We start from the raw sequence: 24,664 nt of genomic DNA, 5'->3' as shown, positions 1-24,664 counted from the left end.
CACAAGCTTTCCAATTTCACCACATCTTTACTAACGCATTATTTTCTGGTTTTTTTTTTTTTTTATAGCATTTATCCTAATGGATGTGAGGTGGTATCTCATTGTAGTTTTGATTTGCATTTCCCTAATGATTAGTGAAGTTGGGCCTCTTTTCATGTGCTTATTGGCCATTCATATATGTTCTTTGGAAAAAAGTCTATTCAAGTCCTTTCCCAAATTTTCAATTGGGTGTTTGTTTTGTTGTAGTTTTTGTTGTGTTTTAGAATTTCTTTATATAGTATAGATATTAATACTTTATTAGATATATAATTTGAAAATATTTTCTCTCATTTTGTGGTTGCCTTTTTCACTCTGTAATTAGTGTCTTTTGGTGAGCAAATTTTTTTTAAAAATTCATGAAATCCAATTTTTCTACTTTTCATTTTGTTACCTGTGTCTTTGGTGTCATATTCAAGAAATCACTGCCAAACCCAATGTCATGAAGCATTTGTCCTATGTTTTTTTCTAGGACTTTCATTGTTTTAGGTCTTATATTTAGGCCCTTGATCCATATTGAGTTAATTTTTGCAAATGGTGTTATGTAAGAGTCCAACTTCATTCTTTTGCACGTGTATATGTTTTCCCAGAACCTTTTGTTGAAAATACTGTCTTTTCCCAATTATGGATCTTGGCACCCTTGTCAAAACTCATTTGACTATGTATGTCAGGGCTTATTTTTGGGCTCTCTATTCTATTTCACTGGTTTATATGTCTGTCTTTATGCCAATACCACACTGTTTTTATTGCTGTAGCTTTGTATCAAGTTTTGAAATCAGGAAGTATGAGTCTTCCAGTTTTGTTTATCTTTTTCAAGAATCTTTTTTTGGCTAGTTAGGGTCTCTTAAGATTCCAAATGAATTTTAGGATGAAGTTTTTCTAGTTCTTAAAAAAAATCATTTGGATTTTGATAGGGATTGTGTCAAATCTGTAAATAGAAATAGAAAATCAAAAAGAAATCAAAAATAAATTTTGGAGATGCAAAGTAAAATAACTGAAATGAAAAATTCACTAGAGTAATACAAAAGCAGATTTGAGCAAGCATAAGAAAACATTAGTGAACCTGAAGATAAGACAATGGAAATTATTGAGACTGAGGAACAGAAAGAAAAAAGACTGCAGACAATTAAACAAAGTCTAAGGGATCTGTGGGGCACCATCAAGTAGACCAACATATGCATCATGGGAGTCCCAAAAGGAGTGAAGAGAGATAATGTGACAGAGAGAATATTTGAAGAAATACTGGCTGAAAAATATCCAAATGTGATGAAAGACATGATTATAAACATCCAAGAAACCGAACATCCACATAAGATTAATTCAAATAAGACTCACACTGAGACACATTACAATAAAACATTCAAAAGACAAATACAGAGAGAGAATCTTGAAAGCAGTAATAGAGAAGTGACTTGTCACATACAAGGTATCATCAATAAGATTATCAACAGATTTCTCATCAAAACTTTGGAGGCCATAAAGAATGGCCAATATATTTAAAGTGCTAAAAGAAACAAACTGTCAACTAAGAATCATATATAGACAAAACTGTCCTTCACAGTGAGGGGGAAAATAAAATAAGACATTCTGATAAAGAAGAGCTGAAGGAGTTTGTTACCACTAGATCTATTGAAGGGCATTCTACAAGGTGAAATAAAAGGATAGTATACAGTAACTTGAAGCTGTATGGAGAAATAAAGATCTCAGTAAAGGTAAATACATGGTCAATTATAAGAGCTATTATTATTTAACAGTAGTTTTTAACTGTATTTTGTTTGTTTTCTACGTGACTTAAGAGATCAATACATTTAAAAAAAACTATTAGTGTAAAAGCTGGTATTACTGTAACATTGGTTTGTAACTCTAAATCTTATTTTCTACATAATTTAGGATACTAATGCATTTAAAAGAATTAGTAGTTTATGTTTTTGAGCACAGAATATGTAAAGATATAATTTTGTGACATCAACAACCAAAAAGGGTTAGGACAGTGTTGTAAAGAAAAAGTGTTTGTTTTTTATTGAAGTTAAACTGGTATAAATACAAATTATACTGTTATAATTTTAGGATGTTAAATTTAATCTCCATGGAAACCACAAATAAAACAGCTCTAGAATATACATAAAAGGAAATGAAAAGGAATCTAAATGCTTCTGTTTAAAAAATTCACCTAAATACAAGAGAAGACAGTAATGTAGAAAATAAGAGACACCAAAAACTAGAAGGCATATAGAAAACAAATAGTAAAATGACAGAAATGAGTAGCACTAATTACTTTAAATGTAAATAGATTAAACTCTCCAATCAAAAGACAGAGCTTGGTAGAATAGATTAAAAACACAAGACACAACTATATGCTGTCTACAAGAGATTCACTTGAGATCCAAAGACACAAACAGGTTGAAAGTGAAAATATAGAAAAATATATTTCATGCAATAGTAACCAAAAGAGTACAGGAATGGCTATACTATTATCAGACAAAATAGACTTTAAATTTAAAAGTTTACAAGAAACAACAACAAAAAAGGACACCATATATTTATAAATGGTTTAATACAGCAAAAAGAGAGAACAATTATACATTTTACCACCTAATTAGAGATATTCAAAATATATGGATCAATTGAAAGAATTGAAGGGAGAAATAGATAGTTCTACAATAATAGTTGAATACCCCACTCCCAGTAATGGATGGAACAACCAGATGGAAGTAAAGAAACAGAAGACTTAAACATCACAATAAACCAACATAACCTAACAGACATGTACCTAACACTCTACTAACAATATTAACATACATACTCTTCTCAAGTACACATGGGTTATTTTTCAGGATAGACTATATATGTTAGGCCACAAATTAAGTTTCAATAGATTTTAAAAGATAAATATTAACAAAGTATTTCTCTGATCATAATAGGATGAGGTTAGAAATCAGTAACAAAGGTAAACTTGGAAAATTAAGTGATTAAACAATATTCTTTTAAACAACAAATGGATCAAAGAAGAAATCACAAGAAAAATTGGAAAATACTTACTAGGAGGACGCCAAGATTGCAGAGTAAGAAGACCTTGAACTCACCTCCTCCCACAGACACACCAAAATTACAAAAGAGCAACTGAGATGAGATGATAAAGAGAAATGGATCAATAATCTGGAACATAGAGAAGTGAAAATCACCCCAAGGTGAACAGAAAAAAAAAAGAATTAAAAAAATGAGAATAGTTTAAAAGAACTCTGAGACATCAAGTGTACTAATTAATGTTCACATTTATGGGAATAACAGAAGTAAAAAGAGAAAGAAAGGGGCAGAGAATTTATTTGAAGAAATAATAGCTGAAGACTTCCATATCCTAGGAAAGGAAACACATATCCAGGTCCAGGAAGCAGAGAGCTCCAAACAAGATCAGTCCAAACAGATTCACATCTGGTCATATTACAATTAAAGTGGCAAAAATTAAAGATAGAGAATCTTTAAAACAGCAAGAGAAAAGTAGTTACATACAAGGGAACTCTTATAAGACTATCATCTGACTTTCCAGCAAAAACTTTGCAGGCCAGGAGAGAGTGGTGTGATATATCCAAAGTGATAAAAGGAAAATGTCTACCACAAGAAGAACTCTACCTAGCAAGTTTATCATTCATATTTGAAGGAGAGGTAGAGTTTTATGGACAAGCAAAAGCTAAAAGAGTTCAGCATCATTAAACTGGCATTACAAGAGGTGTTAAAGGGATTTCTCTAAGCAGAAAAGAAAAGGCCACAGCTAGAAATGTAAAATACATGAAAGGAAAAAAAAATCTCACTAGTAAAGACAAACACAACGAAGGAAGTAGATCAATTGCTTATAAAGCTAGTAAGAAGGTTAAAAGACAAAAGTAGTGAGATTATCTATAACCATAAGTAATTAAGGGATACACAAAACAAAAAAAGATGTAAAATATGATGTCAAAAACATTCATTGAGTGAGAGGAAGTAAAAACGTTGAGTGGTTAGAAGGCATTTGAACTTAAGAGATCATCACCTTAAAAATATACTTCATGGTAACCAAAAACCAAAAATCTATAATATATACACACACAAACCTATAATATATACACAAAAAAGAGAAAGGATTCTAAACATAGCACTAAAGATAGCCATCAAATCACAAAGGAAGAGAACAAAAGAAGAAAAAGGAACTGCAAAAACAACCAGACAATTAACAAAATGGCAATAAGTACATAACTATCAATAATTACATTAAATGTAATTTTTTTGTAAGTATAACTTTTTGTGTTTGGCTTCTTTCGCTTAACTTGATAAATGAGATTCATCCATGTTATCGCATGCAGTTAATTCTTTTTGTTGCTGTATAGTATTCCATATATGACTATAATTTTTTTAACCCATCCTACTGTTAATTAACATTTTATTTGCTTCCAATATGGTAGGAAATGCTGCTATGAATATGCTCCACATATGTCTCTTAGTGGACATATACATTCATTTCTTTTGGGCATGTACCCAGGAGATAAATTGCCCAGTCATGCAGCATATGTTTGCTAATCTTTTGTATATGCTGCCAAATAGTTTTCTAAATCTTTGTACAAGTTTATACTCCCATAAGCAAAATACAAGATTTGTAGTTTATCTACATCTTCACCAACTCTTAGAGTGGTCAGTTTTTTAAATTTTAGCCATCCAAAGTCAGATGAGTATGAGGTGGTATCTCATTGGAGTCTTAATTTGCCTTTACCTGAAAGATACTAATGTTGAACACTTTTACAAATGTTTATTAGCTTTTTGGATATCCCCAAAACATTGGCATTCACTAAAGATCTCAGGAGGATCACTCATGATCAGCAGGGCTAAATTATCTCTATAGTAAAGGCTATTCCAAACTAGCCCTGATAAAACTTAAAAACAATGCTCAGGAAGATCATTATGATCTGAAAGTAACTTAGTTGCTTCATAGGACAAAATACAAAGCTCTTTAGAGGAAGACATCAAAACTCTTTACTATAAATTTTATAATGCCTGACATCCAATCCAAAAATAATAGACATGCCAGGAAAATGTGATCCATAATCAAAAGAAAAAAATAGTAAATAGAAATGAAAATCAGAATTGAGAAAAATGATGGAATTATCAAACAAGGACTTTAAATAGCTCTCATACATATGTTCACCATAATCAAGAATGTGAAGGGAAACATGAACGTAATAAGAAGAGAAATAGAAGACTTAATAACTAAATGGAATTTCTTGACATAAAAAGTACAGCATGGAAAAGCCACTGGATGGGATTAATAACAAATTAGACACTGGAGAAAAAAGATCAGTGAAGCTGAAGACACACTATAAAAAGTTCAAAATGAAGACAAGAGAGAGGGGGGAAAAAGACTGGGAAAAATGAACAGACAACAGAACAATTTCAAGTGGGTAGAACCCCGCCAAACTGTGGGGCTGATGTTGCTACCCCAGTGGGTCTGAACAGCAGAACATCTAACCAGAGAGGATTTTTTCTCCAGCCTTAAAATCTCATGGAGGTTGCCTTGCTAGATTTTGGACTTGCTTGGGACCCATCACCCCTTCCTTCTTTCCTATTTCCCCATTTTGAAATGGAAATATCTCTCCTATGCCTGTCCCACTATTGTATTTTGGAAACACATAACTTGTTTGGTTTCACAGGTTCATAGCTGAAGAGTAATTTTGCCTTGGATGCCTTGAGTATCACCTACACCTGATTCAGATGAGACCTTGGGCTTTAGATTTTAGAATTGATGCTAGAATGAGTTAAGACTTTTGCAGATGTTGTGATGGATTGGACATACTTTGTATGTGAGAAGTTCATGAATTTGGCAGGGCGGTTAGGAGGCAGGGGTTGAAATACAATGGACTTGAATGTTTGTGTCCCCCAAAATTCATATGTTAAAATCCTAACCCACCCCCAAATGTAATGGTATTACAAAGTGGGGCTTTTTGAGACAATTAGGTCATGGGAATGGAGCCCTCATGAATGAGATTTGACAATCATCCTACACAAAATTCTTTCAGAAAATTGATGAGAATACTTCTCAACTTGTTCATAAGATCAGCATTATTGCGATATCAAGGCTAAAGATATTTTTAAAAGAGAATACTACTGATCAATATCTGTCATGAACATAGACACAAAAAATCCTAGACAAAATATTAGCAAACTGAATCAAGCATTATACTTTTAAAAAAATGTTTTGATATCTGAAAGGTTAAGTCCTCCAAATTAAGTTCTGCTGTCAAGATGGCCTTGGCTATTCTAAGTCATTTATATTTCCATACAAATTTCAGAATCAGCTTTCAACTTGCATAAAAATAACCCTACTTGGATTGTTAATGAGATTGCATTAAATCTGTAGATAAGTTTGAGAAGCACTGACATCTTATCATCTTTGAGACTTCCAATCCCTGAACGTGGTATATCCCTTCACTTACCTAGATCTTTCTTAAGAATATCTTAAGATATTTAAGTTAAGAAAGTCTTGCCCATCTTTCACTGGATTTATTAATAGAATTTGTGTGTGTAGATACATGCACATACTATTGTAAATGATATTACTTTGTTGCTGTTATATAGATATACCATTGTTTTTGTATATTGATCTTGTACCTTGTACAGACCTTGGTAAATGCACTTTATAATTCTAATATTTTGTCACTTTGGATTTGTACATAGTCATCTACAGATCCTAATAATTTTACTTTTTCTTTTCCAATCTTTTTAACACTTTCATTTTTCTTTCTTTATTGCTAGAATTATTTTCTTTCTTTCTTTACTAGCTGAAATCTCCAGTAAAATGTTGAATGACAAGGTGATAGCAGACATCCTTATCTGTTTCTGATCTCGGGGTTAAAGGGTTTAAAATTTCGTAATTAAGAATAACATTAGCTTGTAGAGCTTTTGGCAAGTAGTTTTTATCAGAATAAGGAAGTCTTTCATTCTTCATTTGCTGAGATTTTCTGTCATAAATGAATATTGAATTTTATTAAATGCTTTTTCTGTATCTATTAGTTTTTCTTTATTCTGCTGATGTAGTGAATCACACTAACTGCTTTTTAATGTTAAACCACACCTTGCATTGTTGGAAGAAATCCTCTTTACTTATCCTTTTTGTATATCACAGAAAAAAGTTTATCAGAATCTTGTTTAGGATTTTTGCATCTAATTTCATGAAAGATACTGGTATGTAATCTTCTTTTCTTATAATCCTTTATCAGGTATCATTGCTACTGTGTTCTCACAAAATGAATTGGGAAATGTTTGCACATTTTTCTCTTGCCTGAAAGAGTTTTCAACTAATGGTATTAGTTCTTCCTTAAATTTTGGAGGTATTCACTGGTCATCTGGACCTGGAACTTTCTTACAAGAAAGCTTTAATTATGGATTCATATTATTTAATATATATATAGAAGTATTCTGTTTTAATTTTTTTATTCCAAAATTATTACATCTTTCAAAATTTTGCCCATTTCAGGTTTATTATCTTTTAAATATTTGCTGTAATTACTTCCCCTTATTGTTTCTTATATTGATGATTTGGTTTATCAACCTTCTTTTTTATCAGTTTTGCTGGTTATTTGCTAATTTTATCAGTCTTTTAAAAGAACCAGCTTTTGGCTTTCTGATTTTATCTTTTGAATGTCTGCTTTGTTTTTCATTGAGTTATGCTCTTATTCCTCATTATTTTCCTCTACTTTCCTTAGGTTTAATTTGTGTTTCTTTTTGTAGCTTTTTGAGATGGAGCTTAGAGCATTGTTTTTAAACCTTTCTTCTTTTCTAATATATTTAATTAAAGATGTAGTTTCCTCTATAAGCATTGCTTTAGCTGACTCTCACAAGTATAATACAATATTTGGAGCTGAATGATAGTGAAAATGCAATATCATTAGACTCAAAAGATTTTGTACTTAACATTGTGATTTCTTCTTCGACTCATGGGTTATTTAATAGTGAGTTGTTTAAAAATCTAAATATTTGGACAATTTTCTATTTATCTATTATTGATTTCCAGTATAATTTCATGGTGATCAGAGAATCAGGTCAGGTCAACTTTTGAAAGTTGCTGAGACTTGTTTTCTGTGTTATCATGTGTTAAATGTTCTATTGCACCTAAAAAGAATGCTGTTGAGTATCATGTTTTATAAATGTCAATTAGGTGCAGTTGCTTAATTGTGCCATTCAAACATTTTATATTCTTACTGAATTTTTGTCAGCTTCTGAGAGTAATATGCCAAATCTCCAATCTGATTGTGGATTTGTCTTTTCCCCCTTTTAGTTCTGTTAGCTCTTCCTTTACAAATTTTTGAAGATGTATTATTAGGTGCATATAAGTTTAGATTTGATACATATATGTGGTTTGAACTGACTCTTTTACTATTAAGAAATGTCCTTTTTTCTATTAATACTTCTTGATTCAAAGTCTACTTTGGCTGATATTTATATAGGTGCATCAGCTTTCTTTAATTAGTATTTATATAATATATCTTTTCCATGTTTTCATTTTCAACCTGTCTGCATCCTTTTATGTAAAGTTTATCTCGTGAAAAGCAAATCGTTGGTTTTTGCTTCTTATCTGATCAGACTAACGTCTCCTGATTTGATTGTTTGGTCATTTACACTTAATGTAATCACTAATATAGTTTGGTTTAAATCTACCATCTTGCTATTTGTTTTCTCTCTGTTCCATTATTTCTTTGTTCTTTTATGTTGCTTACTTGCCTTTTCTGAATTAGACATTTAAATTTTTTTCACCTCTATTACTTTTTTTTTGTTATATAGTCTTTTATAATTCTTTCAGTGTTTGCAGTATGCATTCTTGACCTATTATGGTCTATTCTAAATCAGTTTTTCTTATATTGTAAATATACTAGTGATAACTAGTTCTCAGCTTCTGTTTGTCTGACAACTTCTTTATTTCACCTTTATTTTTGTAGAATTTTTTCTAGGTTGTCAGTGTTTCCTCCTAACACTTTGAAGATGTCATTCCATTGTCTTCTACCTTTCATATCACCTCTGAAAAAGGACATATTAATCTGATTGTTGCTCCTTTGACTGTAATGTGTCTTCTGTATAATTTTAAGGTTTTCTATGTTCAGATTTAAGCTCTTTGACTATAATATGCCTATGAGGTTTTTGTTTGGTTGGTTGGTTGGTTGTTTTAATGTATTCTGCTTGGCGTTCACTAAATAAAGTAAGTCAGACAGAGAAAGACAAATATTGTATGATTTTGCTTATATGTGGAATCTTTACAAAAATGATATAAATGAACTTATTTACAAAACAGAAATAGACTCACAGACATAGAAAACAAATGTATGGCTACCAAAGGGGAAAGGGGAGAGAGGGATAAATTAGGAGTTTGGGATTAACATATACACACTACTATATATAAAATAGATAAACAAGGCCCTACTGTATAGCACAGGGAACCATATTCAATATCTTATAATAATCTATAATGGAAAATAATCTGAAAAAGAATATATATGTATGTATAACTGAATTACTTTGCTGTACACCTGAAACCAACACAACATTGTAAATTAACTATGCTTCAATTTTAAAAAAAGAAAAGAAAAAGAAAAGAATTTATGTATGAGTATAGACATGGCTTGAAGAAATGGCAAAAATTTTTCATATTATGAATAATAGTGATTTATGTGATAAAATTAAAATATTTTATATTTTCTATAATAATAATATATCACACATCTCCAAAATACAATGTTTAAACATAATATGTAAAATTAAATTCAGTCATCTTTGACAATTTGCTGAATTTCAGTCTTGAAAACCACAGCTTTACACATTTTTCTATTCTGTCTTTATGAAAGTATACTTTGTCAAGATGGATGAAACACATTTTATTGAACAGTGTATTTGCTTAATTTATAACTTCTAAATATTTAGACATATACTATGTGGGACTCCATCTATACTCTTGCCCAGGACCCCACAAATGCTGGGGCCAGTGTGAGCCCAGCATCCCAACCACAAGTACATTTCAGAGCTAGACTGGTGCTCACTGAGGATTAGAGGCAAGGAAGCATGATTTAATGATAGTATGTCTCTGTTAGGGCCAGGTGGTGGTGTTCCACACCAGCGGCAGCAAAGGGCAGGCCTGGGAGAACCCTAGAAGTGATTGTTCTGGAAGGAGGTCATAGTCTCTGAAGCTGGAATGTGGTCCAGGGAGGTGGTTTCAGGGCCGTGAAGAACAGCCGCAGCCACAGGGGGATCACCAGGACCCAGAGAGAGAAATGCTATCCTCCTTTTAGGGCTGGAGGAGAGGGAAATAGATGTCAAAGAAAAGAATCGGCTGCAGAGAGAGCCCCTGGAGCAGGGCCTAAATACAGAGAGAGAAATCAAACTGAAGTCTGACAGGCTTCCTCCCCACCCCCCCGAGGAAGAGGGAACAGGTAGGGGCTGGTCTGAAGGCGATGACTCAGGAAGAGCAAGCAGGGTCACAGAGGATGCAGGACTGGCTGAGGGATCCCAGGCAGGTGTGTGCAGAGTGAGGACCTGGCTTAGCCCCAGCCAAAGGCAAGAACAGGGCTGGGCTGGGTTCAGAGACCTGGACTGTAACTGAGACCTGGAGGGAGAGGGTCCAGTAGAGAAGAGGAGCTTTGGTCTTTCAGTGTCCAAAGCCCCTTCCCTGTACCACATTTGGACTCCATGGCCTAATGTCTGGCCTGGGTGGGTAGGGGCAGGAATTGGGCACTCCTGGTCCTGCAAGAGGGAGGGGACGTCTAGGGCATACTGAAAACACACCTTAGACTCCTAGGTGCTGAAAACAGTTGACAGATGAGCTTTTCCTGGATCTTGAAGAAAGAAGTTGTCCAGCATCTAATCAAGGACCAACCTGGGCTCCCTCTTCTCCATCCTGGATTAAGGGAGGGTCTTCTTTTAATTTTACTTTTTATTGAAGTGTAGTTGATTTACAATGTTAGTTTCAGTTGTACACCAGAGCGATTCAGATATATATATATATACACACACACATACATACATACATACACACACACATATATTTTGAGATTCTTTTTCATTATATCTATTACAAGAAACTGAACATAGTTCTCTGTGCTCTACAGTAGTTCCTTGCTGTTTATCTATTTTATGTATAGTAATGTGTGTCTGTTCATCTCAAACTCCTAAATTATCTGAGGGAGGGTCTTGGGTCAAATTCTTAAAGGTTTTGAATAAGTAAGGTGACCAAGAATCCAAAAGGATTGACAGTACAAAGCAGTCTGTTCTCTCTCATCCCTTCCGCTCTTTGCCTCTGGGTCCTCACCCCAGGTTCCTACTCCCCTGAATCAACAAAGAGGGAGGAGGGTGATTCCCATATATGGTAACTCCAGACAGAGGCTTTCTTTCCACTGTATCTGACCTCCCAAAGGCAATTGACTCTCAAGTTCTCTTCCCCCAGGTCAGACACAGAAGACTAAGTTAGACATTTCCCAAAGGAAACTGACTGCTTTACTAAGGGAAAAGTCATGTCAAAAGTAAGATAGTACAAGACTTCAGGGATGCATGAGGCCACAGGGAATCATTTTTTACTTGGACAGAATCAAAGTCAGCCTCAGGAGATTCAGCTGGCTCTGGTGTAGACACCAGATCATTTCTCAGACACCCAGCTTTGCATGGCCCCTGGGGCTGAGAAATTCATTCCACCAGAGAGAGTGAATTCATGATGTGCGCCCAGGCTGCCTCCTGGCCTTGCCCTGAGATGCTGGTCAGCATTGCATGGAATGAGCTAACCTAATTCTCAAAGAAGGAGAGACAACAATTACTGTGGACCTACCGGTGTGTATTTAAGCCTTCATTTAATTCCTCCAGCAAGCAAGACAGGCTAAGGTTTGGCTGGTGTGAGATCTCAGGCGATACCCTTTCTCTTTCCATTCCTGCCCACACCAGCTTTCAAATAGGTATCAAGGAAATTGAGAAGACTTCTAGGAAAAACAACCAAATTAACCACGCTCAAAGTTGAAATGCAGATAGGAGTACAGATCCAAGAAGGAGTTAATTGAAAATATCCAGTCCTAATGAGGGCGTGGTAAAACAGGGACCATTACATGCTGTTGATGGGTGGGTAACTGGTACCGCATTTTTGGAGGCAATTTGGTGATGTAATTAAACAATTTAAGTGCACACACATACTCCTTAACACAGCAATTACATTGCCAGGAATTTATTCTACAGATTTACAAGTATGCAAAGATTTGTGGACAAGGACACTGATTGCATCCTTGTTTATCACAGTAAAACAATGGAAACAAATGCCCATCAAGAGGGGAAACACTGAGTAAAATAAATACTCTGCATCTATTAAAAAGAGTGAGGTAGATCTACATGCGCTGATAGAAGATGTACAAGATATATTAAATGAGAAAAGTGCAGAAGAGCCTTGTAATACTGTCCTATTTGTGGATTTTTGAAGGAAATTTACTATACACATATTTGTACTGGAATAGAAAACCTCTGGAAAGATATACACAAGAAATTGTGAACGGTGACTAGCCCTGAGGGACCTTTATTTTCTATTTGCATTTTTCTCTACTCCTTTGAATTTATTTTCAGGAACATGTATTATTTTAAAAATGTAAAAGAAAACATTTAAAGAAGGAATAAGAGACCAATGAAACTGGTGTAAAGGTAACTTATGAAAGGTAATTTATCAAAATTAAAAGAAGAAATTTCTCAAATTTACCATTTGAAGGCAAATTCAGCAATAGTACCCGAGGTGGGTACGACATGGTGGCTGATTGGTGAACCCTTCCTGACCCAGCCAACTTGGCAACACAAACATGCTGCCCTCACTCATTTAGCTATAACTCCTTGAGACTCAAGCAGTCTTGCTATGGGGCCACCAATAACACTGCTGAGGCAAGGAAGTGGTTCCCCTCCCTACTTGAAGCCAACCCCTGAGTCATCAAGGCACGAGGTGGAAAAGCACTGGTGGCCAGAGCCATTGGCAAGGATTTGCACCCAGTGACAGAGTCCCAGTTCGGCTGAAGCAGAAGGCAGTGAGTCTGGCGGATCCCTGTCCCAGCTAATAGCAGGATGGATCTCCAGCTCGGTTATCACCAAGTCTTGGCACAGGAGTCTTGGCACAATGGAGGTGATTGGCAGAGTTGCAGGTATCCAGCAACAGCAGAAGGAAGCAATCATCGGGACTGGGTCAGGAATGCACCCGGGTAACACAAGCTTGGAGAACCCCAGAAACACTTGAGGAAAATCTACCAGAGACTGGAATGTCTGAGTGAGTCCTTGAGATTTTTTTAGCTAATGATATTCATGTTTCATGCATTTACCTGATATACTGAGGTCTTACTATGTGCAAGGCACAGTAGCAAGCCGGAAATAAGGCAAACACGGAATTTATTAAGTTGAATGAAAATAAAATTGTCAACATTCAATCTTTTGGATTCTATAAAAATGACACTTTCTTATGGATCAACATAAATACACCCTGGAAAGAGAAAAAACAGATTAAAAAAATAGCCAATTATTTGCTTGATGGATCTAACCCATTCTAGGGTATGGTGTGCGTGGTGCTGGTCGAGAAAGGTTTCCCTACATTTACACCTGAGAAAGTGAAGAGTGAAGAGGAATTAACTTAGTGAAGGAGACAGAGGGACATCATTCCTGGCAAACTCAGTTGCAAAGGCCTTGAAGGGCAAGAAACTGGTCCGTTCCAGGGACTGAGAAGGCGACTCTACCCGCGTACAGGGGCAGGGGAGGGGTGGGGGATGAGCATGACAGGACGCTGAGAGGGAAGCAGGAGCCAGTCAGGCCTTGTAGGCCCTTTTAAGGACTTTGGGATTTTTTTAAAAAGATTTAAATTTAAAGAGATTTAAAAAGCAATAGTATATTATATGTATCTAAAAGCTGGCAAAGTCTGGGGAACATTCAGGTTACAAAGAATGTTATTCCCACTTTTGACAGAGCCCAGAGGTGTACAGCTACAGCGGCTAATATGTGGCTGCGTCAGGAATGGAATCTAGGTCCTTCCAAAGAGCTTTCTCCGCCCAGAACGCCACTGGGAGGCTGGCAGGGGTGAAGCAGGCAGCGGGCCAGCGGCCTCTCAGGAGGAGGCCGAGGAGGCCAAGGAGGCTGCGTGCGCCCCGGGCGCCCCGGCCTCGGGGCGGCAACTCAGAGCCCAGCAGTCCTGGCGGAAGCGGCGCACGGAGAAGCAGTAGATGAGCGGGTCCAAGCAGCTGTTGAGACTGAGCAGCGCCAGGCTGAGGGTGTGTAGGACGTCGAGTGTGGAGGCGGCGCGGCACCCGTTGTCGCCGCGGCCCGCGACGCCCTCCTGCCCGGCCACCCAGGGCGCCAGCAGCAGGTGATAAGGCGCCAGGCAGACAGCGAAGACCAGCAGGAGCCCCAGCACCATGGTCCTGGCCGCGCGCCGGTGCGGGCTGGCGGGGGCCGGGCCTGGGGCCTGGCCCGAGGGCGCCGCGAGCGCCCGCGCCAGGCTCACGTAGGCCGCGAGCACCAGCAGGAAGGCGGCGGCGAAGAAGGCCACGGTGGCGTAGGCCAGTCCCGCGCGCGCCCAGCCGCGCTCCAGGCAGCGAGCGGCGCCGCCCGGCCCGGGGCGCAGCGCGCGCGGTGCGGCCAGCGAGGGCGCGGCGCAGGCCAGGCCGGCCAGCCAGGCGGCGGCGCAGGCGGCGCGGGCGGGGCCCCGGCGGCGCAGCGCCTGGCGGGCGGCCGCCCTGGGCCCGGGTCGGCGCACCGAGCGGCAGCGGCACACGCTGATGAGCGCGGCGAAGGCCACGGCGGCGTAGGTGGACACGTAGTAGGCGGCCCCGGCCGCGCGGCAGGCGGACTCCGGGAAGGGCCAGTGGGCCGGGCCCAGGTAGTAGGTGAGCCACAGCGGCAGCGTGAGCGTGAAGAGCACGTCGGCCAGCGCCAGGTTGAGCAGGTAGAGACGCAGGGCCTGGCCCAGGCGCCTGCCGCTGCGGACGAACACTGCCAGGGCCGCCAAGTTGGCTGGCAGCCCCAGGCCGAGCGCCAAGGCGTAGGCCGCGGGCACCACGATGAAGCGAGCAGGGTCATCCCAGGGGCTGCAGCCGCCAACACCCAGGTCCCTAGCGCTGCTGTTCATCGCGGACCTTGGACTAGCGAGAGGAAGAGCAGTCACCGTGGAGGCTAGCCACACAAGAAGGTCTCCATCCCGCCTTTCCCTGCCGACCCCAGCCCCCTCCTTCCTCAGTCCGGTGGGAAGAGACTAGAAGCAAGGAAGCCCACTGCGGGGCTGAGGAGCCAGTGCAGCCAGCACCTGCTGGGGATGGAAAGGAGGGGGATTCGAGAGTTGAAGCCGAATGGGCTTGGTGACAAGATGTGGGAAATGAGGAAGAGGCAGGAATCCCAGTGAGCTTGGAAATTGACAACCTTGGTGATTGGGAGAGTGGAAGTGCCCCTCACAGATGGAGTATGGTACAGACTTGTGGGGCACAGGCATATACAGTAAGCCCAAGCAAGGCTGAGCCAACAGGGAGTTATGGAGAGATCAGGCTGGAATATAGAGTCCTTCCCAGAAAAAGCAGAGGACTCCCTGCTCCACGTGCCATCCAGATCAGTGGAGGGGACAGCAGGCATGGATGGAGTTACTGTCTTAGGATGCAGTGACCCAGAGGACATGCCCATGCACAGTGACTCACACTTGCCTTGGTGAAGGTCCTCTCCTGAGGCTTGCCTGGCGCACCTTGGACTGGGCTGAAAAGGTTTCACATCTTTCAGGCCTTCCAGCCTGTTTTCCTTCCCCCCTCACCTTTTGACCACGAAGTCCTGGGTCTGATTTGAAATTTCAGACAGCAAAGCAAAGAAAGCCCAGCCTGGGAATCAGGCAGATTCTAGATACACACATTTATCTGCCATGTGACCTTAGGCAAATTACTCAGCTTCACTGATCCTGTCTTCTCTGCTGTAAAATGGAGATTAAAATACCTACCTCACAGGGTTGTTGGGAGGATTATGAGAAAACATAAGTAAAACTCTGAGCACTGGCTGACACTGGGGAGAAACTTCATAACCATTAGCTCCCTCCCCCTCTAGGCAGCACACAGATAAATGTGTACGCCCACACAGGCACACATACAGCATTAGACACAGAAACCCCAATCAAACAAAACAGCACAAAGACATCTGGGCATATTCACCCCTCTCCCAAGGTGGGGTAAGCACACAAGCCAATGTCCTGTTACTATTTTTGACTCCCTAGTCATACTCCTAGTGTGCCCCAAAACTTGGTTCCTCCAATACCAAAATCTGTCCTTCTGCCTTTGAACCTCTCAGGTTCCAATCCTTTCTGGGACCCTGAGTGACTGTATTCCCTTCTCCCCCTCCCTCTCAGTTCTGTCTGTCCACCATGGATCTAGCCCCCATCTGCCCCACCCTGAACCTCTCCTTGCCATCCCACCAGATCATTCCTCTTACCTCCTGCTGTTCTGGCTGCTACAGCTTTCTCTGGGGCCCTGGGAGCCTGGCTTTTAGGCACTGAGACAGAGCAGAATCCACTCCCACCCACACATCCTAGACCCTCCCATCAAATGACTAATCCCAGGACATGACATGAAGAATGGGCCCAACAGCTGGAGGAGCTGGCGTCCACCTGTGGCAGCGGCGAGCTGGGTTTGTGGGGTGCAGCCAGGGTCCCAAGAGGAGTGTCACTGCAAGGCAAGGGGCCCAGGGAGGGAGATAGAAAAGTATAAGGAAAGCCTCACAGCTGAATGTCATTGTGCAGACCTGACCAAGGTTTAGGCTGTGGTTTGGGGGGCCATTTCCTAAGGCCTGGCTTCTTCTTGGGCTGAGGAGTCACGGCTGGAGCTGAAGATACCCCTGCTGCTGTCAATCCCAACTGCTCCTCCATACCAGCTGGCCGGCCTACTCCTCCAGCACCCTGCCCTTCCTGCAGCTGCTGGGCAGGCCCCACAACCAAGCTCCGGGGCCCTGTGGCTGCTAATCAGATTACAGCCCAAGCCTTCGTAAACAGGAGCCCTCGATCTAATGCCAGCTGTGAGAGGTTTTACTCAAAGTCCTGGTCGGAGACAGGAGGGCTGTGGAATCCTGGAAGGGATAGAGATGGTAAGGGGCCAGGATCCTAGGGTCTCCCGGCTCTACTTTCAAAGGTTTCAAATTCTTCCTGCAGAGGAGCAATTCTGAGAAGCAGTGCAGATTTAATGACATTGGACCCATCATCCCATCTACCTTCAAGCTGAAGAGAGCAGGGGTGCCGTGCCTGCCCAATTTCAACTTTGGCAGCTGGTACAGAGGAGAGTGTGGGTTCTGGAGTCAATCAGGCTTTAATTCTAGTCTCAGGTCTGACACATAGGCACTTAAGCTTTCTGAATCCATTTTCTCATCTGTAGAACAAACTGCCACTTAATAACAAACGCTATTTAATAACAGTATTTACTGAGCACTTATTATGTACCAGGTCCTACTATAAGCACTTTAACTCACTAAATCCTCATAGCAACTCTGTGAAATATTAGCCATTATTATCCATATTTTGCAAGTGACATTATCTACTCTTGTAACTGAGCAGGACCCTAAGGGGCCTTTTCAGGACAGACTTCTCCCCTATATCCTCTCCTTTAGCTCCTCTCTGAAGTACCTGAACAACAGAATCTGATGCACAGTTCCTGAGTTGTTTTTCAGATGCTAACATCACCACCAAATGGAAGAAACTAACTGTGTGGGAGAGCAGACCCAAGTTTGGTTCAGTAACACTCTTTCCCTTCTTTGCTGACCATTTGACCAGTGTGGGTAAATCTTAACTAGTCTAAGTCCATCATGAGCATTACATTCTCCTTGCCAGTGATTGGTCTAGGAATGGAAATTGACATATTTCTGGCCAGTGGGATAGCAGGGGGAATATCTAAGGGTCTTCTAAGAGAGCTTTCTTCCCTCTATTCACCTTTGGATATTATGTGCAAATGTGCTGCCTAGAGCTGCTGCAGCTATTTTGTGACCCTGAGAGCAGTAGTCAATAAATTGAAAGCAGCAGAGCACAAAGTTGAAAAACTATCAGTCTTTGATGTTATCGTAAAGCGGTCCAAATACTCAACATTGAAACTGAAGCTATGCTGTCTCTGGACCTCTTATGTGAGAGAAGTTTCCTTATCGTTTTGACACTCTGTATATGTAGTATACATATACTACTACAGAAATAATATATTAATATACATATACACACACATTTACTATATAGATTGCATCACCGTGCTCTCAGGCACAAGAAGACCTAAGAGTGCCAACTTGTCTGGGGGTCAGTGTCAGAGCAGAAACTACCATTCTATGGTGAAGGTGAAATGGAGTAATACATACAGACTTCTTTCACTCCTGTGGGCTCTCAAAAGCCATTGCCCCTACGCCTCAAAGCAATCTGTAGTCTGGTGGCTAGAGTATTTGCATAAATAAATGAATTCTTTTTCTTTACTATTTTCCCTTATGGGAGGCACATCACTTCCCAAAAGACCCCACTGAGGGGAAGACGGTTGGTGATGTGATAGCAGGTACCCTAATATGGTCATTTTCCCTCGAGAATTGTGTTTCCCCTCTCCCCCCCCATACACACCTTTGACTCCCCAGGACCTCTGCGATTCATCCTAGGTTTTCGGCACTGCTTTAACATGCAGCATCTGTTGGAGCTGGCTGTCCCCTGGAGATGTAGGTGTCCAAGGAGCACTGCACTGAGTGCCCTGGCAGTTTCAGGTCCTGTAAAATGATGACTCAACGCCCATCTTTGTTAGCTCTGCAACTCTAAAGTGCACGATAAAAAGGAATGGGAAGGAATAACTCATGTGGCTTGGAAGGGTACGGGCAGAAACAGCTATACTCAATGTATAAATTCTAAGCATGTAATAAAAACCTTAAAAATGTACATGCCTTTTGAATCAGCACCCTCACTTCTAAGGAAAGAAAGTAAGTTTGTGAAGGTGACTTACTGTGAGGTTTACAATAGCCAAAAGTTGGGAACAATGCAAATGTTCCTCAGTAGGGGCTTGTATCAATACATTACAGTACATCCTTGCAATGGAATATTACACAGCCATTAACATCAATGAGGTAAAATAGACATGGAATGATGTTACAGTGTATTTGGTTTAAAAAGTAGGAAATAACAGTCATCAAGACAGCATGGTATAGGTACCAAAACAGATATATAGACCAATGGAACAGAATAGAGAGCCCAGAAATGAACCCACAAACTTTTGGTCAACTCATCTTCAACAAAGGAGGCAAGAATATACAATGGAATAAAGACAGTCTCTTCAGCAAATCGTGTTGGGAAAACTGGACAGCAGCATGTAAAACAATGAAGCTAGACCACTCCCTTACACCATATACAAAAATCAACTCAAAACGGATTAAAGACTTAAACATAAGACAAGATACAATAAACCTCCTAGAGGAAAACATAGGCAAAACATTATCTGACATACATTTCAAAAATTTTCTCCTAGAAGAAATAAAAGCAAGAATAAACAAATGGGACCTAATGAAACTTACAAGCTTCTGCACAGCAAAGGAAACCAGAAGTAAAACAAGAAGAAAACCTACGGAATGGGAGAAAATTTTTGCAAGTGAAACCGACAAAGGCTTGATCTCCAGAATATATAAGCAGCTCATAAGACTCAATAAGAAAAAAATAAACAACCCAATCCAAAAATGGGCAGAAGACCTAAACAAGCAATTCTCCAAGGAAGACATACAAATGATCAAAAAGCACATGAAAAAATGCTCAATATCACTAATTATCAGAGAAATGCAAATCAAAACTACAATGAGGTATCACCTCACACCAGTCAGAATGGCCGTCATTCAAAAATCCACAAATGACAAATGCTGGAGAGGCTGTGGAGAAAGGGGAACCCTCCTACACTGCTGATGGGAATGCAGTTTGGTGCAGCCACTATGGAAAACAGTGTGGAGATTCCTCAAAGGACTAGGAATAGACTTACCATATGACCCAGGAATCCCACTCCTGGGCTTGTATCCAGAAGGAAATCTACTTCAGGATGACACCTGCACCCGAATGTTCATAGCAGCACTATTTACAATAGCCAAAACATGGAAACAGCCTAAATGTCCATCAACAGGTGACTGGATAAAGAAGAGGTGGTATATTTATACAATGGAATACTACCCAGCCATAAAAACCAACAACATAATGCCATTTGCAGCAACATGGATGCTCCTGGAGAATGTCATTCTAAGTGAAGTAAGCCAGGAAGAGAAAGAAAAATACTATATGAGATAGCTCATATGTGGAATCTAAAAAACAAAAACAGAAACAAACAAACAAACAAAAACAAAGCATAAATACAGGACAGAAACAGACTCACAGAGAATACAGACTTGTGGTTACCAGGGGGGTGGAGGGTGGGAAGGGATAGACTGGGATTTCACAATTGTAGAATAGATAAACAAGATTACACTGTATAGCACAGGGAAATATACACAAAATGTTATGATAACTCACAGAGAAAAAAATGTGACAATGAGTGTGTATTTGTCCATGAATGACTGAAAAATTGTACTGAACACTGGAATTTGACACAACATTGTAAAATGATTATAAATCAATAAAAAATGTTTAAAAAATAAATAAATAAAAATAAATAAAAAAGTAGGAAATAAAGTAGTATATATAGTCTCATTTTCATTAAAAAAATCTGTATGAAAGCATAGAAAAAAGTTGGGAGGTACAGTTCTACAAAGGAATTGAAAGCAGTTATTTGGGGGCATTAAAATTTGGGGTCATTTAAATTTATTTCCTATTTTCACATAACACAAGGAATGCTAGAGCATGTTACATGTACCCCTCAAAAAAGAACAGTAAATGTCCAAGAGGGAAAGCAGGGCCAAGTAGACCAGATGTCTACTTCAACACTGCCCAATCTTACATTGGCAACAAGGTGGCAGGCTGTGTTCCACCACATTCCTGCTTTGACAGTGACATGGCATGAAGAGGCAAGAGACACTCTACTCTCAGGATCCCTTGAGTGTACTTGGAGACTTCTTCCTAGTGGGTTTTACCACCTTCTCAGTTTGGACTAAGAGCTAGCAGTTACCCAGCAGAAGAAGGAGCCCCAGGCAGACGATGGCTGGGATGCAGGTGATCAGTGACTCTTTCAGAGATGCCAAAGTGAAGATAGCCCCTGGAATGGAAAATGAGGTCTCTGAGGCTCCCTGGGGGTGCCCAGAGGATTTAGGAACTCAGAGCCCTCCAGCCAAGGCTGACCCACTCCAGCTTAAGCCCTGTCACAAACAGCCCCCAGCCAGACACACACACACACACACACACCACACACACACCCTAAACTAGTTAGCTCCCTGGCCTCCCAGAGAGAGCAGAACCAGAAATCAGAAGTTTCTTGAATATAGCCCCTCTCAGACGTCAAGAAAGAAATAGGAACAATCCAACCAAACAAGGCAGGGAGGTGGGTAGACGGGCATTTTGGAACAAGTTCTCCCTGACCCTTCTCCTTTCATAATCCTGTGGAGGGAAGGAGGCCCAGGGGTTGGTTGTGGAGGTGTAGGAAGGACCTGAAAATGAGGGAAGCTGCAGAGATGGAAAGAGAGCCAGGAAGAAGGGTGGTGGCGGCGGCGGCAGTGGTGACACAGGCTAGGGAATATAGAAGAGCCTGAAGATGTCTGGCCTTTGAAGCAGCAGCTGTCTTTGTACATCAGCACTTCCTGTGGGCAGAGCTGCTATGAGGGGGCCCTCTAGGAATGCCTGCCCAGGGAAATTCTCTGCCTTTCTGTTCAGGGGGCCCAGCTTCCTTGCTCTTCTGTTCCCACCTGCCAGACACATGAGTCCAGTGGCAGCTGCTACTCCATCCCCTCATCTCCGGGTAGGGGTGAAGAGAAAGGGGTAGGGGCTTTTAGGTTACAATATACCCTTACAATGGAATACCATGCAGCCAACAGAACTGATGACGTAGAAGGAAGAGTTGACACAGAAGAGTGTTATAGTATATTAAGTTAAAAAAACATCTGTCCTAGTCTGAAGACCATGGAAACTGCAGTAGAGCAAGAAATGCTTCTGGTTCCAGAGAAAAAGGGTGGCAGCAGTAAAGAGAACAGCCAGATCTTTCCATAACCTTCCCCCCAGAGGCCTCCATTTCACCAGCCCAGTTGCATCCCCCTTACCCAACATGAGCAGAGTCAAAAGCAAGTTACTGATCTCTTGTAGGATCGGTGGGCCCAGGACCAGCAGCAACCCAGCCAACAGTTCCAGCCAGCCCACAGCTGCTTGGTAGCTTATGGGATCTGGCTGGTAGCCGAACACCTTCAACGGGAACACCTCAGCGAACTGCTCGAACAGGGCTTTCTAGGGGCAGCAGGGAACGTCTGTCAGCCACGCTCACTGAGGACCCACTGCCCAGGTGCTCCACAGGGGCGTTCTGTGCAGTGCCCTCCACTCCCCCAGCAAAGGAGCTACTGTCCTAGGTCAGGTCTGGGGCTGAGGTCAATCAGTCTGGAAAGCAGGGGGCCTCCCTGGGGGGCTGAGCTTTGGAATCAGGAAATAGGCTTTATGCTCCAAGGACAAGGGCAGGATGGTGGTACAGAGATGGACTGATTTTCTCACCACTCTCATCAGATTACAACCCAGCCCCAAATTCCAGGAAGAGGAAGCTAGGCTTGGGCCTTCTCATCTAGTACCAAGGCCTTGGGAACTCCACAGCTTCTCCTTCTTTCTGCCTGGCCTGGTTTCTCTTCAGACTACTACGCAGGGAATATTTGGAGGTGAGGAAGAGGTTGGAAGGGGAGACTGTTGTTCATTAAACAGATTCCACTCAATATCATGTGCTGGTACCTGGATCTCATTGGAGTAGACACAAGGCAAGTTGAGGGGGTCAGAGTGAGTGACTCATCTCACTGAGTCAGACTCTGTCCTGGGCCATATAACAACTTCACCACGACCTTCAGGCTGGCTCCCTTTTCCTGCTCCCCCACCTCAACTCTACCTCCCCTACTCAGGGCTGCAAGGAAGAAACTCACTCGAAGTTGTCTGGCTCTGAGGATGTACTTCCCCAAACAACCCACCACCCTAAGACAGTAAAGAGGAGGGAGAAACCAGGCCTGGGAGGAGGAGGCTGGCAGGGGTCTTGAAGTCTGGTTTGAGGGGCTTGGCTGACTGGTGAGCATTAAGACCTGAAAGCTTTGCCGAGAGTCTGGTACTAGATAGGAGGCTGAAGGCCTCCCTCTCAGGCTCCCCGGGAAGAGCTCTCCGGATTCTAAGTTTGGAGAATGTCTAAAGTTTGCCTACAGCTTCCTGACTAGCTGTGTAACCTTCAGCACATTCACTTCACTTTCAGGGAGAGTTTCCTACCCTGCCAAGTGGGAATTAGTAAGCCCCTGCCTCACGAACCTCGAGCAAACAAAGGAAGGCGGAGAGGGAAGGACGGAGTTTGGTCCCTCACCCTCCCCTAGGTTTCTGGAGCATTTCTCTAGAATGTGCTCCAGATGTGCCTGGGGCCACTAATGCTCCGCTCGAAGGGGAAGTGCCCGTCCGCTTCCACGGAAAACCCGGACACCGCAGGGGAGCTCCCCGGGCAGGGGCCGACGTCTAAGTCGCGGTCCATGTGCTCTCCCCCTGAGGCAGGCGGGTTCGCGGGGCGCCGGGGTAACGGCCGGCCGGGGTCGCAGCGCCCGCCGCCGCCACGCCGCCGCTCCCTCGCCCGTCCGCCCGCCGCCCACGCCGCGCCGCGCCGCTCACCATCTGCTCCGACACCGGAGCCGAGATCTGCGGCGAGAGTTTGGCCGCCCCCGTGAGCGCGAAGAAGCCGCCCAACAAGACGCGCACAGCAGCGAGCGGGAGCGCCATGGCCGTGCAGGCCGTCCGGGACGCGCCCGCCCCAGGGTAGGTCCCGCCGAAAACCCTCCCCCCCGCCGCGCGTCCGTTTCCTCCCTCTCGGGGCGGCCGGAAGACCTGCGCCACAGCCTCCCTTCCTCGCCTCTCCCGGAGGTTGCCTGTCTTTTGGCTCAGCACTGGCTTGGGGAGGAGACCGCGTTTGGGCGGGGCATCCCCATCTCACAGATGGGGACACTGAGTCCCACTTGCTCTTAACTGACTAAACGGCCCCCACCTGAATTCAGGGAAGTCTCCCAGCCAATATGGACAGAGTAAAAAACATGGGTATCTGGACGTGGCTTGCAGAAGAGCTCCGTTATGACCAAAAGACCGGGGGCCAGGGGTGGTCGTTCCTGCCCATGCCACACTAGCTTGGCGGTCTGAGCCATCACCTAACCTCAGTGGGCCTCAGTGTCTGCATCTGTAAATAGGGATAATGCAGTATCAGTTCTGGGCCTGTCGCAGGCCTAGTGCAATGCCTGGCACATGTAAGAGCTCAAAGAGTTATTTGTAAATTAGTAAATATGAAATTACTAGAAACAAATCAATAACTAGTAATTATAAAATAGTTCTTTTCTGTCATTGCCTGAACTATATTTTCTCTTTAATATCCCTCAGCTGAAGTTAAAATGTGAAAGGTGTTTTAATATTCAGATACTTATAGCCCCACGTGGGTAGGGACGCTTTCACTGAAAACCCTACAGGCCATGCCCGGCCCATCTGCTTTTATCTGGGAATCTATCT

At 41.9% G+C, this 24,664-nt stretch overlaps 3 protein-coding genes across 3 annotated transcripts in view; all 3 read right to left on the bottom strand.

Moving 5' to 3' along the window:
* Nucleotides 1-23,919, bottom strand: part of DLGAP3 (DLG associated protein 3) — a 101,003-nt gene extending 77,084 nt beyond the window's left edge. The window contains exon 1 of the mRNA XM_031464699.2: nucleotides 23,786-23,919. The gene's annotated coding sequence lies outside the window, so the exon portion shown is untranslated. The remainder of the gene's footprint in view (nucleotides 1-23,785) is intronic.
* LOC105086969 (platelet-activating factor receptor) lies at nucleotides 14,141-15,160 on the bottom strand. The gene has a single exon (XM_064493320.1). It carries the CDS (start codon nucleotides 15,158-15,160, stop codon nucleotides 14,141-14,143), a length of 1,020 nt encoding a protein of 339 aa, XP_064349390.1.
* TMEM35B (transmembrane protein 35B) lies at nucleotides 14,792-23,915 on the bottom strand. Its single transcript, XM_064493783.1, has 4 exons — nucleotides 23,786-23,915; nucleotides 22,216-22,396; nucleotides 20,967-21,221; nucleotides 14,792-18,819 (listed from the first exon to the last, which is right to left on the bottom strand). Exons 1-3 carry the CDS (start codon nucleotides 23,891-23,893, stop codon nucleotides 21,124-21,126), a joined length of 387 nt encoding a protein of 128 aa, XP_064349853.1. The 5' UTR covers nucleotides 23,894-23,915; the 3' UTR covers nucleotides 14,792-18,819; nucleotides 20,967-21,123.
* Nucleotides 23,920-24,664: the final 745 nt, after the last annotated feature.

The sequence above is a fragment of the Camelus dromedarius genome, chromosome 14 (assembly GCF_036321535.1).
Source record: "Camelus dromedarius isolate mCamDro1 chromosome 14, mCamDro1.pat, whole genome shotgun sequence".
Taxonomy (NCBI): domain Eukaryota; kingdom Metazoa; phylum Chordata; class Mammalia; order Artiodactyla; family Camelidae; genus Camelus; species Camelus dromedarius.
The sequence above is the reverse complement of the archived record's forward strand: the minus strand, read 5'-3'. Positions and strand labels throughout refer to the sequence as shown.

What these genes read in the sequence shown, in the direction of transcription:
- LOC105086969 (XM_064493320.1), bottom strand. Translation starts at nt 15,160, where the DNA reads ATGAACAGCAGCGCTAGGGACCTGGGTGTTGGCGGCTGCAGCCCCTGG.
- TMEM35B (XM_064493783.1), bottom strand. Translation starts at nt 23,893, where the DNA reads ATGGCGCTCCCGCTCGCTGCTGTGCGCGTCTTGTTGGGCGGCTTCTTC. An exon ending in CTCCGGTGTCGGAGCAGATG is followed by an intron (nt 22,397 to 23,785) that starts GTGAGCGGCGCG and finishes TGCTGCCCCTAG; the next exon opens with AAAGCCCTGTTCGAGCAGTT. An exon ending in TTTGACTCTGCTCATGTTGG is followed by an intron (nt 21,222 to 22,215) that starts GTAAGGGGGATG and finishes TTTCCATTCCAG; the next exon opens with GGGCTATCTTCACTTTGGCA.